At 39.6% G+C, this 15,708-nt stretch overlaps 1 protein-coding gene across 5 annotated transcripts in view; it reads right to left on the reverse strand.

Annotated features, from left to right (window-relative positions):
- SH3D19 (SH3 domain containing 19) overlaps window positions 1–15,708 on the reverse strand; it is a 192,616-nt gene that overhangs the window by 70,330 nt on the left and 106,578 nt on the right. For 4 of the 5 annotated variants that reach the window (XR_009519507.1, XM_060012135.1, XM_060012136.1 and 1 more), the window contains exons 3-4: window positions 6,581–6,621; window positions 524–566 (exon numbers count right to left, since the gene is read on the reverse strand). Coding sequence is in view for 4 of the 5 variants with exons in the window: in XM_060012135.1 (XP_059868118.1) it covers window positions 524–566; window positions 6,581–6,621 (84 nt within the window). In the remaining variant the exon portion in view is untranslated. Of the gene's footprint in view, window positions 1–523; window positions 567–1,956; window positions 1,998–6,580; window positions 6,622–15,708 lie in introns of all 5 variants that reach the window. The other variant, XM_060012137.1, reaches the window with a different exon arrangement.

Here is a 15,708-nt window from a genome sequence, read left to right on the forward strand (position 1 = left end):
ATCCTGTCATCCGTCTGTCTATTGGTCCTTCCTTCTATCTATCCAGTGACTCACTCCTCCCTGCTCCCCTCCATCCCTCCCTCCCACCAGCCATCTAGCCATTTTTATTCATTCAGCTATCCACCTAGTCTGCCTGACTCTTTTCCTTTCTTTATCCTTCCTTTATTCAATTTTCTATGCTGTCATCAGTTCATTCATCCATGTGACATTTACTAAGTAGCTATGAGGTACAAAGCATTTCTTTGAAGTAGTTACAACAATGCTTCCCATACAGCAGTTGCTTAATAAACATTTTTAGATTGGCTTCAGTAAATAATTACTGTCAAAAGAAGATTTTCAGGCTTGTACTGCTTCTTCTCTCAAGCGAAATCATCATTCAAACTTACAGATTAATTCAGAAAATGTACTGATGAGGCTGTAATACACTCCTTATGAGAGAGAAATATTTAACCTGCTAACTGATGACACACTTTTACTTCATAATTAGCAGAATATATGTCCTCTATTATAAATATAACCATACCTCCTATCTCGATGAAGCTCACTCTGAATAGAAGTCCGAGAAGCTATAAAAGAAAGAATACACTGATAAAGTACAAAATTCGTATATTCAATAAAGGTTTAAATTTTTATAGGATATACTATTGGAAAAAGTTAGCTTATATTTGACATCAGAGAGAATGTATGAATTTTAACATCCATAGTAGAAAAGCAAATCAAAACAATCTTTTCATATGGCATAAGGTTAATTATAGTTATATATCTGAATTGCATAAGAAAATATAGATTTCAAAAACTCCTCAAAGCACATTCCATGGTTCTGAAAAATAATTTGAAGAATGAACAGAGAAAAGACGACAGCTACTAAACAGAAATTGCATGGCAAGAGCATTATGATGACATGAAATAACAACGGGCAGAAAAAATTCTAAATATCTATTCTAATCCATATTACTACACTTTTGTAATGTTTGTTTATAACTCTATTGTAAAGAGAGTGGAAGTGGTCAAATTTCCATCTATTTTCTAATTTTTCTGGAGTTTTACAAGCCTTAAGTTGTTTTATTACTTACATTAAGAGATAATAATAATACATGCAAAAAGTGTTCAAAGCACTTTTATAAAAATGTTTATAGCAGAGAGTATTATTGTATTTGCAGCACTAACTCTTCCCTTAAACCTCAAACTCAAAAAGCTAGATGGTTTAAGTTTTTTCCAAATTTTATTTTAAAATTAAATTATGTCTTAACCAGATGACCTGGAAAATGTGTCACATATGGGATCACATATTACACACATGTGTAATAGAGAATAGTATTTCTATTTTAAGGAGCACATTTAAAAGATACCTTTCAAAAAAAATCTTCAAATACTATACTGTAAAAATTTGTGGACAAAGGGGAATTTGTTTCAGATATAAACTACTTCTACTTTCCTATGTCTCCAATACTCTACTTTTTCAATTCTTCTGACTTGAAAAGGTTGAAGGTATGAATCTTTTCTTTCTTCCTCCTATTAAGTTCTGGTTCTCTCTGAACAAGGAGGATGCCAAAGCTGGAAGGCAGGGGTGAAGACGGGAGGTGGGGATGAAATTTAGGCTGGGGTTGGAGCTGTGACAGCGAACCTACGTGGGGTTAGCAAAGCAAACCTGACATCTGAAACCATAACCCTTGGATCTAGAGTTGGAGGATGTTCTGTACTCATACCATCAACGGGTATGATGGACTAGTACATTTCTATCAAGAGTTAACCAAGTTGAGGTGCATTTTCTCTACTGGAATAAAGGAGGACTGAGAGGCTAAAGCTCTGAGTGGCAGGTCTGATTTGTAAGAACGGTTTCATTAAGGCAGAGGCTCACCGAGCGTGCTACAATCCCATCACCACCATCACTAAAGCCAGAATCAGCAGACACAGCACTTTTAAAAGACATCATGTTATTTATCGTCACACACATACCTCGTCCACGGGGCATTTTTGCTGTGCACTATTCATGAGTGCTAAGGGAAAAAAAGATGGGGTTACAGAAGAGGAAAGGGAGAAAAAAGAGTGAATGCAGTTGCCTAAGCTCTAAAAAGAATAAGCAGCAAAACTGTCTTGTCATGCCACTGTTTCTACCCACCTCTGTGCTTCGATGGAAAAGTTGATGAACCATAGTTTCAGAGAGTAAAGAAATATGTTGCAGGCAAAGATATATCTGTACAGACCAGGATATCCACACATATAACCACGGTTAAAAAAAAAAAAAAAATCTTCCTACAGTTTTTAGTAACAGTGCCAAAAAAAAAAATCTAAAAATCATTCTGCAAAATCGATTTGCTACTTCGACAGGGATCAATTTTAAAGTATGAATAGTACTCAAAAGGTAATTCAGTAGTCAGTTTACATCTTTCAAATCAGTGGCCTTCCACTTGATTCTGCCCCTTCACCCCAGCGGTCATTAGTAACAGCACCCCAACCCCCGGTTGGCACAGTGGTATTCCCGCACTGCATGCAGCAGGATGAGGGGAGAGAAGAGCTCCCAGTCATGCTTACAGACCTTCTCCACACTCTTGGAGAAACACTTGCTCTCCCCTCTCCTGCTCTGAGTTTTTTTTTTTTTTCTCATATTCACTCATCTTTGAAATCTCTTTTTTCTCTTGATCCTTATAAAATGACTAGCACTTTTTGTCAGTTTTGAACAAGTTTAGTAGCTAGAAACACTTTAGATTTTCATGGCAGATTTTCATGTAGTGCCTCACATTCTTCCTGCTAATTTCTCAACTATCTGCTTAATCTCATTCTCACTTTCCCAGATTAAACAGATTTGATGTGGTTGTTACCAGGAGACTCAAATTTGCCCCCAGGGCCCACACAGAACATGTTCCTTTTAAACCCTGCCACACAAGGCCGGTCTTCCATGCATTTTGGATTAAGGCCGCAGAATAAAGGCAGGTTTTTCAGTCAAAGTTATATCATTTTACAGAATTATTTTCAAACTTTTCTAGTTCATATGGCTAAATTCTAAGTACAGGGCAAATTCATATTCAGCTGTTTATAAAAGACTGCGATCTGGATTTGCATTATTAGCACTAATAAAGAATTCTCCTAAGTTTCCACAGGATCATAAGCCTGGAGGGACCCCCCACCCTTTTTTTTTTTTTTTAGTAAATTTCTGCTTTAAAAAATTTTTATTTATTTATTTATTTTTGGCTGTGTTGGGTCTTCATTGCTGTGCGCAGGCTTTCTCTAGTTGCGGTGAGCAGGGGCTACTCTTTGTTGTGGTGCGCGGGCTTCTCATTGCGGTGGCTTCTCTTGTTGCAGAGCACGGGCTCTAGCGGTTTGGGCTTCAGCAGTTGTGGCACGCGGGCTCAGTAGTTGTGGCAGGAGGGCTCAGTAGTTGCGGCTCGTGGTCTCTAGAGCGCAGGCTCAGTAGTTGTGGCGCACGGGCTTAGTCGCTCCGCAGCATGTGGGATCTTCCTGGATCAGGGCTCAAATCTGTGTCCCCTGCATTGGCAGGTGGATTCCCAACCACTGTGCCACCAGGGTTGGAGGCACCCTTAATGATCATCCTACTCCAACCTTACAGATGAGGAGACTGAGATCAGAGAGGGTCAATGAATTATCCCACCTCACACAGCTCATATGGGAAGGGCTGGGAGCAGTTTGCTTCTTGAACTAAACTCTTTGTGGAGCCAGGAGAGCTGGATGCTAATCCTAATTTTAAATAATTCAAAATTATCAATTAAATGATTGTCAGAAGAAAAAAACACAAAGAAGGATTATTATATTACAAGCATCCTTGCTCCAGTGCTACCTTACCAATGAAAATCACAATAATAAAAATAACTCACTAACTACATTTGCTTGGGACAGGGTATAAACTAGAGGTGTTTGACACGATAACAGGAACACCCAAGGAGTGGAAAGCTCAAAATGGCCCTGGAGTCAGGAAGTCTAGGTTCACATCTCAGATCTACCTTGTGAGGCCATTTAATCTCCGAGACTCAGTATCCCTACCATCTGTAAAATGGGGTTAACGCCGACCACGCAGAGTGTTATTTTACAATGTAAGTGAATAGTTCCTGACTCACAGAAAGCAATAAATACTAGTTAAGTCTGTGAATTTCAAAGAATAATTTTCTCTTAAAAAGTCAATGAAAGGAAAAGCACGAACTTCCAGAAACATCCACTTAGAACACTTTCAAGATCTTTGCCCAAAATATTTAGGGCTCCCAAGAAGGAACACAAAAAGAAGGATCTCAAGTCTTGATTGGATCCAGAATCATTATGAAAGAATTTAAAATACAACCAGTTAAGGAATATTACTTTAACAATGTGATAAAGTCTTTCTCCTTGCCAAGGACAGATGACTGAGTCTGGGATAGGAAAGCAAACATTTTAATGAGTTGGCTAAGGCAAAATTTGCTTACAACTTTTTCTTATAGAATGGGCAAAAAGGGAAAACACAGAGGGAATGACACAATTATTCTTCATTCTGTATTTACGTGGCAGCACCTGAGGATCTGTTTGGCCTTCTTGCCTAAACGTCAGGAATAAATACAACCAACACATATTTCTTCAGTGTATACAAAGTGAGTGACAAATAAGAATTAAAAGATCACTGGGCTATTATTATTTTTAAAGACACCTCAAAGCAGGCGTTTTCCCTCTGTTTCATCTCCTCCTCCCTCCCTCTCTCCTAGGGCCCTGCTTCACTATTTCCTCTCTTCTCCTGCTCCAATCTGGTCTCACCCCTAGTTCCTCCCTCCCCAAGTCTCCAGACTTCCTCATCCTACACAGTGTATAAATGTGCCCAGATTTCCTCTCTGCTTGACCCTCCATCCTTCTCCTCCTGTTTACCACCACGGTTCATGAAAGAGTAGCCTACTCAGCTGCCCCAACCTCACGAGCTCCATTCATTGTTGAAATGAAGTGTGGCTTCCAGCTTCAACGTTCTCCTGAACCTGCCCGCTCCAAGGTCACTGCTGAGCACCGCACTCAACGGCCTATTCTCAGCTCCTGTCACCTCACCTGCTGCAGCATTAAGAGCTATTTGTGGTTCACTCATTCTCTTTGAAAACCTCTCCCCCCTTGACCTCTAACATATAGCTGTCGCCTAGTTTTTCTATTACTGGGATCATTCTTTTTCAGCTTTTTTTGGCCCACTCCTCCTTAGCTGCCTTCTCCTAAGCCTTGCAGGGCACCGGGGCCTCAGTGTAAGCAAGTGCCATGCTGGAGGACCTACGGGAACTCAGGAACGGATTACAGTCCCCAACAAATCCCTTCTGAAACCCAAGAGGGAGGAAAGGTAAGAAGCCAGGGAACAAAGGCAGGGGCCAGCAGACAGGACTCAGTGAGAGGACCTCACGCCTCTCTGGCCCTATGGAACCTTAAAGGCACAGCTTGATCTCTGACACCAATATTTCCTAAGATTCTGTCTTTTGTCACCTTCACTATTCTCTTGTTTTTTTTTCTTTTTTTTTTCGCCTTCTCTGTTCTCAACACTATCTCCTTAAATACTGAGCGACTCCAAGGTTTTTTCCCTATAAGCTTAATTACCCCGAATTGTATCTTCAGCAAGAACATCTTGCCTAAATTCCAAACCCTACTTTCCTTTTTAAATTCCCTCCCTGCCTCATCTGCCCCTTTCTCCCCAAGGGCTCTAAGGCATATAAAGTTACCATGAATTTTTCATTTTCATATATGAATTCCCATCGATATCCACCGTGGCATTCCCACACCTTCATAATTCACCACCACCAACAAAAAATTAAATGTGGGAAAGCGTGGAATATCTTTCTGTGTTGCCACCTGACAACTTTTTTACTGCAATGGCTCAAATGCATGCTCTTCACACCTGTGGAGATCCTAAATTCATACTAAATATTATAACTTATGTTTCTAGAAATAGGATACATTCTCCTCAGGGTGGTGACCTCAGCTCAAAGAATGCGAAGAACATTTAATATTCCTTTCTTATCTTTTTAAAAATAAAAACAGGTAATCCATGCGTTTTTTGGAAAAGGGACATTTGCAGAGCCTTTTATTAAAAAGAATGTTGAACTCCTGCACCCAAAGCAAGTTTTAAGGCTTTAACCAAGAAGTAAAGTCAGAAAGTATGAACGCGCCATTTTAGAGAGAATTCTGTTACAGCACTTCTAGCATGTATGTGGAAGTGTGAGCTGATCTCCATAAGCATTTATTTACAGAGTCAAATTAAAATACTGTGGAAGTAAATCAATAACAAAGGACAGGGTTTGATATTTTTGAAACCCATCAGATGTCTCCACCTATAGAAAATGGTTACATACAATTTATATTAGATCATTAAAATTGACTACATAATATAGTTTTTTTTTTTTAACAGCTTAGTTCTCTAGAGAAAAATACTGTTCTGAGGAACTCGCTTATCAATAAACAGAAGTTGAAAAGAACGCTGAAAACCTAGCTGCTTGTCTGAAATGGTTTATTATTCCTCAGGAGAAGCTACTCTTGTCAGATTCTTTGTAAGATTCATCAAATACAATCACTTGCTGGAAATCTAAATCATCATTCAAAATTATTGCAGAGGAAAATACAGAGCAGGAAGAAACAAACTTACATCTCTTGATTACTGCTCTAATGGATGACAAGGGTCCTTGGCTAGAAAAAGAAAGAAAGAAAAATTATTACACATTGATTAATCCTTTTAAAGAAGGATTACTTACAATGCCAGGTCATTTCTGGGACTCAAATGGCTCCAAGCAGCAAGTTTGATACATGAGTTACTGGTCTATCCTATTTAAGAAACATAAATTTTAAAACTTTTCAAATTGCCTTTGATATTTAGGATGCTTTATGGGAACTGACGAGGCTGGTGAGGTGTCTACGGCATAAATAAAATTTTGCCTTAAGCTTGCTTTCATAGCTATCTACATACTGAGTCTTCCAGTGAACTTCTGGACACTACTTGAAATCAGGTAGAAATTACATGGTGCCCCAAAGAATTCTGACCCCCCTATATCTCTTTTGTGTTTGAAATCAGAATTCCTGTCTTCTCATATCAGATCAAAATACATCATTTTTAGAGTCAATTTGACCTCAGGCCCAACAGCATTTCTTTCAAAGATTAGAATTAAAAGTATCACCACCTAAAAATAGAAGTCTTCTGCTTGCTTTGAGTTTTGTTCAATAGCTGGTTGGTCCTAGCTACCCCGGACTATGTGACCTTGGGCGAGTCACAGAAGCCTTCTGAGCCTCACCTTACTCACTGGCCAAAACTCTCCAGCCGCAAAGGTTAGTGCTTCTAGTTTGCAAGGTTGTTTGCTCATTTGTTTCTTGTCTTTATTCAAACCAGCTGGATTAATTATCTTTGGAGTCATTTAGAAAAAATATACAACCATGAACTTTTAATGATGTGATTTAGGGAAAAAAAAACTTGTTTATAAATTTTTTTTTCAGAATGGTTTTAAAAAAATTTATACTTATTTTTGAATTTGTGCTCTTTTAAAGTTTATGCTTGTGGTAATCTGTATAAATCCTCTTGCCAGTTACTTAGGTAGATAAGATAAAACTTCAGGAAGATACAATGATATATCAGTTCATTTTATGGGAGGGATACTTTAAGAATATACTATTCTGACAGACAAGAAAAAAAAAAGCTCCAGGAGGTCTCCAATATTATGAAGCTAGGATCGTAATATAAAAATATAAGTATTTTCAGCAATACTTATTTTTTTTAAAAGGTTCTTGAAGTCTTTCTGTAGACAACTACTTAAAAAAATTATATAAGGTAACACAGAAGAGGCAACAGCACTAAAATGCAAATAGGATGACTGAAGTTTTCAGAAGAAACTTCTTGGTGTAAAAGTGCAGAGACTGCATGTTAGTATTATGTTGACTCAGGTACAGTAATTAAAAAGATCAGAAACTGTACTTAGAAGCAGGGCTCAAAAAGCCAAAGTTTAGGGGACTTCCCTGGCGGTCCAGTGGTTAATACTCTGCGCTTCCACTCCAGGGGGCAAGGGTTTAATCCCTGGTCAGGGAACTAAGATCCCGCATGCCGTGTGGCAGGGTCCAAAAAAAAAAAAAAAGCAATGCAAAGTTTCATGTATGTATCCAGGCAGGGTATAAGGGATGTTATTGAATGTCTCTACTGATCTGAAGGGATGTTACAACACTGTTACCTTTGTGAAGGAGAAAGGTATATTGACTAGGGTGGAACACGGTAGGGGTCATTTGGGTTGAACTGTTTCCTCCCTAAAAAAGATACGTTGAGGTCCCAACCCCTAGTACCTCAGAATGTGACCTTATTTGGAAATAAGGTCAATACAGATGTCATTACTATAGTGAAGATGAGGTCATACTGGAGTGGGGTGGGCCCCTAATTCCAATGTAACTGGTGTCTTTAGAAGAAGACCATGTGAAGACACAGACGCAAAGGGAAGACGCCATGGAGGTGGGGAGACAGGGATGCAGCTGCAAGGCGAGGAACACCGAAGACACTGGCAGACCCCCAGAAGCTAAGAAGAGGCAAGGAAGGACCCCCTGCGGCTTTCAGAGGGAGCGTGACCCCTCTGACGGGCTGGATTCCAAACTTCTAGACTCTAGAACTGTGAGACAATAAACTTCTGTTGTTATAAGTCACTCAGTTTATAGTATTGTTAGGGCAGCTCTAGGAAACTAATACAGGGTGGCCTTCAGGGGTGCTGAGTAGGTGTGATAATTCGTGGCGCTGTACACTTTGTGTATTTTTCTGTATGTTATACTTTAATAAAAAGTTGTGTGTCGGGGGTGGAAACTTTGGCACAAAACAGAATTTTGACTGAGGTCAGCTCAGGTTCTACAATTCAAGACTTGCAGCATCATGTTCAGGCTAGATCTAAAAACCAACCAAACCAAGCAACCATCTTATGTCTAAAACAACATCTTCCAAGCTCTAAAGTTCTCCTTTAGAGGTTGACAGGTTTTGTGGAAGGGAGAATTAGAAAGAAGGCCAGTGGTCCAACACATCTCTATGGGAAGTAGTTTTGGGAGATGCTGGAGTAGCCTCCAGGCTGTGCAGTGCATACAATGTCTGTATCTCAAACATAGCTGTAGGTGCAAAATCTGGGGTTTTGAAGATGCGCCTTTATCTCCATCTTTCTGCAGAGCCCAGACTGCAGTGGAAGGTACCACTCTCTAGTCTTAAGACCTCAGAGGAATCCTCCCTCAGCACGAGCTCAGGCTCATGTCTCAGCTGGGAACATCCAGGCAGGATGGCCACCACGGGACAGTAGACACGGCCACATGACCCCTGGTCAGAGGAGGGGGCAGCAGAGCCTGTTCTGGGTCCAACTGCCCATATTCACTTTTGGCGCCTCTGCCTGTCAGCTGGTGTGACTTTGTGCAAATTAAATTACTTAGCTTCTCCAAGGCCCCTCGTTTCCTCACGTATAAAATCAAGAATAACTCAACTCCCGCATGAGGTCATTGTGAACAGTAAGAGAGAGAATCCATTAAAGCATTTGACACAGTGCCTGGAACAAAGTGTGTGTTCGTTCAATAAACGTGAGCCGTTATTAGCATGATTCATGTTTGTTCACAATCTTTAAGGCCATCACAACACATCTGACAACACACACAACCCTTGACAGGGTCTCACTTTGGGGTCTGATATCATACAGATAGTAGGCCTAACAGTTTGTGTTTTTAAGAGATTTTTTTTCTTTGAGATTCACTTGCTCTCCTCTGGTTTCTGCCGTTCAGACAGAACCTGAGCCCAGGCCCCTTCATGACAAAACACAGGACTGTGAAACTGCATCTTTACTCCATTCTAATTTTATAAGCCCACGTCCTGGCGCCTGGCAGAGCTGACCCAGATCTTTTGCCTTCTGCTCTTCAAGCACTGCTGCCCTATTATCAGGTGCCCTTGTTCTTGGTGCGGCAGATAAACCCACTACAGAGTATGAGAGTCAAAGAACCTTCCAAGGGAAACGAGGGCTTGGGGAAATGGCTTTCGATCCTGAGGAGGAGAACCAAAAGTTGCGGTCAAGACAGAACTGTCTCAGGTGTGACTCCTGATGCTGATTTGTCTTCCTCCAGGACTCTGGGGTCCCCAGCTGTTCACGGTCCCCTTCTATCCTTTCTTCCCACTTTCTCCCAATAGCCCTTCCCAGGCTGTGCTGTAGGATCACTCTCTCCCACTGTTTTTGCAGAGAACCTTGCTTAGTTGTTAAGAAAGTGTCTTTAACAAAGAAAATTGCATTAAAAAAAAGTTTCTCAACATAATGAAATGAGATTTCAGCAATGAAGATGACGATGAGAACAGCTTATTATTACGTGTGCCAAACACACGATCCATTTTGAAAATGAGGAGGAAACTGAGGCTTAGAGGTTAGGGCTGCAGTCACACAGCTGGTGAGTGGCAGAGCCAGATGTGGATTCACTAGTGTCTGATTATAATCCAAAAGTCTACAATTCAGGCTTGGGTGGATGGGTGTTAAGTTTTTGAATGTTCCACTGTTCCACAAAGTTCAATATGTAAGCAAATTGCCCCTAGGCATAAAGCTGGCCCCCAAAATTTCACATTGAAGTTTCATCCAGACTCTGCAGATGACAGGAAAGAACAAAAGTTGCTAAGTATGACACTGTAATGTTGTCAACAACAGCAAACACAATGGTTGTTCTTAATCTCATCTAAGAAAATCCAATCTCTCTTTATTTTGGATCATGTTTTATCAAAATAAAACAGACTAAAAAAAATCTTTATCCAACTTTCAAAGCAACAGCTTGTTCCCAAGTTTCAATTCATTGCCCCACCACTCTCTCTGGTAAGGAAAAAAACTGTTTTCCCAAATCCAGGAGTTGCTGGATTTGGCTTGTCTGGTAAACAAATCAGAACAGTGCCTGCAAGTGCCCATCCCGCAACATCTTATAGGTTTTGGAGTTCTTTCTATGTGCAGAGGCAACTGAGTATATTTTAAAAAATGCATTCTATATAAAAATCCTCAATAAAGGCCATGGGCATATCATTAGAGTACTAGTTAATAAAGCCATCAGCTTAACAAGGAGTTAAACTAATGTGATCTAGAGGTACAGCCCTCTAGTCAAGCTGATAAAGCTGCCAATGAACATAAACGTTATCTCCTTGTACGTAGCATCTTCTCCAAAGGCTCTCAACATTTGGACTGATCTATCTCCACCTCCCAGCAGAAAGGTTTAACCAGATCCGTGCGATATTTGCAGGCTGGAAGAGGTATTCTGTCTTATCCATTCTCTCATACATCTAATACTTATTACATGTATAATATGTACCAGGCACCAGAAATGCCTTGAAAGCACAGACTCTGACCTTGGTGAGAAAGACAGATACTGCAACTGCTTTTCTATTAATAGTATACAGGGGTAGGCACAAGGTGCTGTGAAGGCACAGAAGGTATACATCACTCAATCTTGGGGTCCAAGGAGAGGCTTCTAACATGTGACATGTGTCTTGACTGAGACCTGAAGAATGTGTAGGAGGAAAGGTTCTAAAGAGAGAGCGTCAGGTAGCAAACCATCAGGAGTAAAGAGATTGAGCATGGTTTGAGCCCCACATTTGAAGAAGCCATAGTCAAAGATAAGAAGGGAATGGAACCCAAATGCCATGCCAAAGGATGTGGGAACATGCTACAGAGGGCAGTGTTGATGCCAGGCATGACTAGCTAGGTCAAACACTAAGAATCCATGGGTCAGGGATATGACAGCAAAGTGCTTCAAAAGCAAGTAGGAATTTGTCTGGGACATCTCCCTAGAACAAGCCCTGTTGACTGTAGCTGGTCTGTATGCACCAGCCATGATGTTTATGGCATGCCTGACATTTTTAAAGGGTTTATGAATAAACCCAGGAGTCTGGCATTACATGTCTTCTTTTTTTTTTTAACATCTTTATTGGAGTATAATTGCTTTACAATGGTGTGATAGTTTCTGCTATATAACAAAGTGAGTCAGCTATATATATACATATATCCCCATATCTCCTTCCTCTTGCATCTCCCTCCCACCCTCCCTATCCCACCATATGTCTTGAATTGTGGGTAGATCCATATTTTTAGGAACTAAATATATGAATGATAGGGTTGACACACTCACGTTTTAAAAAATAAGTAATGAGTAGATGTAGGAAAAAGAAGATAAAAGTGAGCAAGAGGAGGTTTCTGGAAGTTCCAGAAAGGCACTGGAGAAGTCTAGGGTGTCTTATTCAAACATGCATTTATTCACGTATGGAGTTCTCACTATGTATCTGACATTTTGCCACAAACTGGGGACACAAATATTGGTAATCAATACCCTCTTCCCTCAAGAAGTATGCAATCTTATTGACAAGATCAACAAATAAAAGATATAAACAGGATATGAAAAAAATGTTATACAAGGTATTATGGGAGTTCAAAAGAGGAATGTCTAAGTTTAGCCCTGGGAGAGGTGAGGAAAAGACAGAGCTGATGCTTGAATAGAACTAGTGCAGGTTTTCTCACCTTTGGTACTGCCGACATTTGTTAAGGGGGCAGGGGTAGGGGGCTGTCCTGCGTATTATAGGAGGATTCGCAGCATCCCTGGCCTATATGTACCAGATGCCAAAAGCACACTCCCCCCACCCCTCTGCAGTTCTGACAACCCAAAATGTCTCTAGACATTGCCAAATGTCCCCTGGAGGAAAATTGCCCTCAGTTGGACCACTAAGCCAATGGCAACAAAAAAGAGTAACAGTGTTTATACAGATGGGAAAGATGTTGGCTTTGCCATTTCCGGCTGCCAAGTTGATGGTGGCAGCAGTCGGAATAAATGGGGCAGGGGTAGAGGCTCAATGCGAGGGAATAGGACAAAGGCAGTGATGAGAAGAGAAGAAGTAAAAGAAATTTCTAGCACCAAGAACAGTTTTAGAAAAGCGGTACTATGGCTATATCAGGTGAAAAAATTAGTCTTTCTAAGAAGGAACATAAGAAGTCAGTCATTCTATGAAAATAACCTTTTTAAGTCAGGTGTTTACAAACCAAGGATTATGTGCACGGATTTTTTTATGATACTAATTTCAGGACTACAATAAACCTTGACTTGCTGCACTGCAGAAAAACAAATCATCACATACATAGCACTTTTATAAACAAAGCCTTGGGCCAACCTTGATTTGCTTCTCAAAACAGAAAGCACTAGTGTTACAGAATAACAAAAATACTTGTGCTTTCATCTTCTGCGTGCATCAGTCAAAATTTATCACCCTATATTGCCTGCTAGATGAAGACAATATCATGTAATGGGAGAAGAAAGTATGAGTTAGTAAATAATATTTTGCCACTGAGACAAATATAAAGCTATGATGTCATTTTAGAAGTGTCTAAGTTAATATCATCATCATAATATGTAGAGCCAGATCTGATACACTGTGGGGAATGGAAAAAAATAAGATTAAGTGTAGTTATCTGAAACTAATGAAAACAAATTATGTTTTAGGTTTAAAACTCTGATTGGCTTCCATAAAGTTTGGGTATGGCAAGGGGAGTGAATTCCTTCTTCAGAATTAGAAAATAAAGGTTAGTAAAGAAAAATAATTGAGGTCCAATTAGAATGACTTTTGCTAAAGTTAAAAACTAAAACAAAACGATAAAATACTTCTATTAATACTTTGAAAGCTTTAGGCAAAAAGTTGTATGAGTTCTGAGTTTACTAACTTTCTTTTTCATCACCTTGACAGCTCAAGTATAATCACTGAGATCTATAATATAACATCAAGTTACATCAGGTATTTTTCTACTTAATCTTTTTCAAAGACAAGAAAATCATATGTATAACCTTTATTTACATATTTGGTTTCTGGACAAAAAAAGTTAATACATATTTAAATGAGTTTCATTAACACACTCTATGTGTTACAAAATTTGTAAAATGAGTTCTATTGACAGTGTGCCGGTGAACCTGAAGAATACAGAGGACAGGCAGAAAGAAAGCAAACAGAATGCATGATGTACCTCCGGGGTATCATGACTGCAGTGGGAAAAGGACAGAATCTGGAGCTGGCCAGAGACCTGCTTTCCTATTTGTGTGAGCTCGGCCAATTTACTTCCTTGCTGGGATTGTTTCTTATTTGTAATATGTGGATACGAATGCCCATCTTTTGGCTTGTTACTAAAACTGAATGAAAAAATACTACATAAGATACACAGCACGGTGCTTGGCATTTATTAGAGTCTCAAAAAATGTTAGTTCTCTTTCCCACCCTGTTTGCCAATAAACTTCTGGAGTCCATAATTACATGTGGTTGAAATTTTTGGAGCTATTCTGCCCACGCCAGTTGAGTTGCCCTGTAGTTATCATAACCCTACCTTATAAATTCACATAATTGACCATTCGCATTTCAGTTGCAATGATTATTCACAACTTAACAACCATTCTGAGTTTCACAATGCATGCTTCTCATGTACCTAATCTCTTACGAAGCTGAAGCAACAACAAAGCCAAGAGAACAAAGCAGACCTCCAGGCTTTTGTGAGCGCTGTATTTTCCCCATTGAGAACACAGATCTCTGTTCCTTTAGGTCATGCTTCCCATGACGTTTTTCACAAAATGGGCATGGTGATCAGTAGCTCTGCAGAGTTTCATATTTCTCTAGCTCTATTAAAAAACAAATCCCACAAAAGTGTTCAAAGATCCTGCAAAGAGGCTTTCAACTCTACTATTAATAACTAGAGTACATTTAAAATTAGAATATGTTGTCCTTTCCAATGCTTTTTGTTTTTTTCTTTTTTCCCACACTTGCATGTCTTGACTTCCTAATTAGCCTGCAAACTTCTCAAGGAAAGAGACGGTCTCCACTCGTTTTTATAGTGCAGCTCAGTGGGATCACGTGCTCACTGAACTAATGCAAACTCAATCCTACTCACAGACAGAAACACATGTAACTTGAATAGTACAGGTGATCCCACCTACAATCTACTTAATAAGCAAATCCCCAGAAATAATTTTGCTGCTGGCTTTGTTCTGTTGGTTTCAGTTCCCAGGTACATCTTGTATGCACATCTTGCCGAAAGTGTCTGGGTCTGATGTTTAAAAATAGGTATTTTTCCTACAAAATGTCACCTTGATGAGCATCTGGTGCTCAAAGAAGAACAGAACTCTCTCCTAACAGTAGATGGAAAACTGGCCAGGTTCACCTTATTAAGAGATGGCATCGACATGGCACCTAATTTGGCAACAAATACTGTACTTTAAGTGTCAATTAATGGAATTTCAGGGGTAATTTTATAAGTTAAGCCTCTGGTAATTCCCAACCCATAAGCAGCACAAACTTCACTGGTGTGCTGCTAAATTTCAAACCACGTCTCATACACAATAGCATACAGTGATATTAATCAGATGCAACTGTGGGTTATGTTATATGATGTAGAGCACGTACAACTTACTCTGAGAAGAGGAATAGGCATAATGTCAAGTCAGCACCTAAGAAAGGTGGCGTTTACTGCAACATGTGAGAATAGGGTCTTTAGCTGGATCTTCAGATGTTAACACAAAAAGGGTGAAAACTGTGGGTCTGATGTACAACTGTGTTCAACAAACACCTATTGAATGAACCAAGGAAATAATAATCAGAATAAATCTTTTCTGGGTTTATATCTTTCCTTTATAGTCAACCTAAAGTGATCTACAGAATGAGTTTACATAGAAAACCCAGAAAGAGAAAAAGGGCTAAAATTTACCCCTCCCCTTGCTGGATATATAGCAATATAGGAGGATTAA

This window comes from Delphinus delphis, chromosome 5 (assembly GCF_949987515.2).
Source record: "Delphinus delphis chromosome 5, mDelDel1.2, whole genome shotgun sequence".
Lineage (NCBI taxonomy): Eukaryota > Metazoa > Chordata > Mammalia > Artiodactyla > Delphinidae > Delphinus > Delphinus delphis.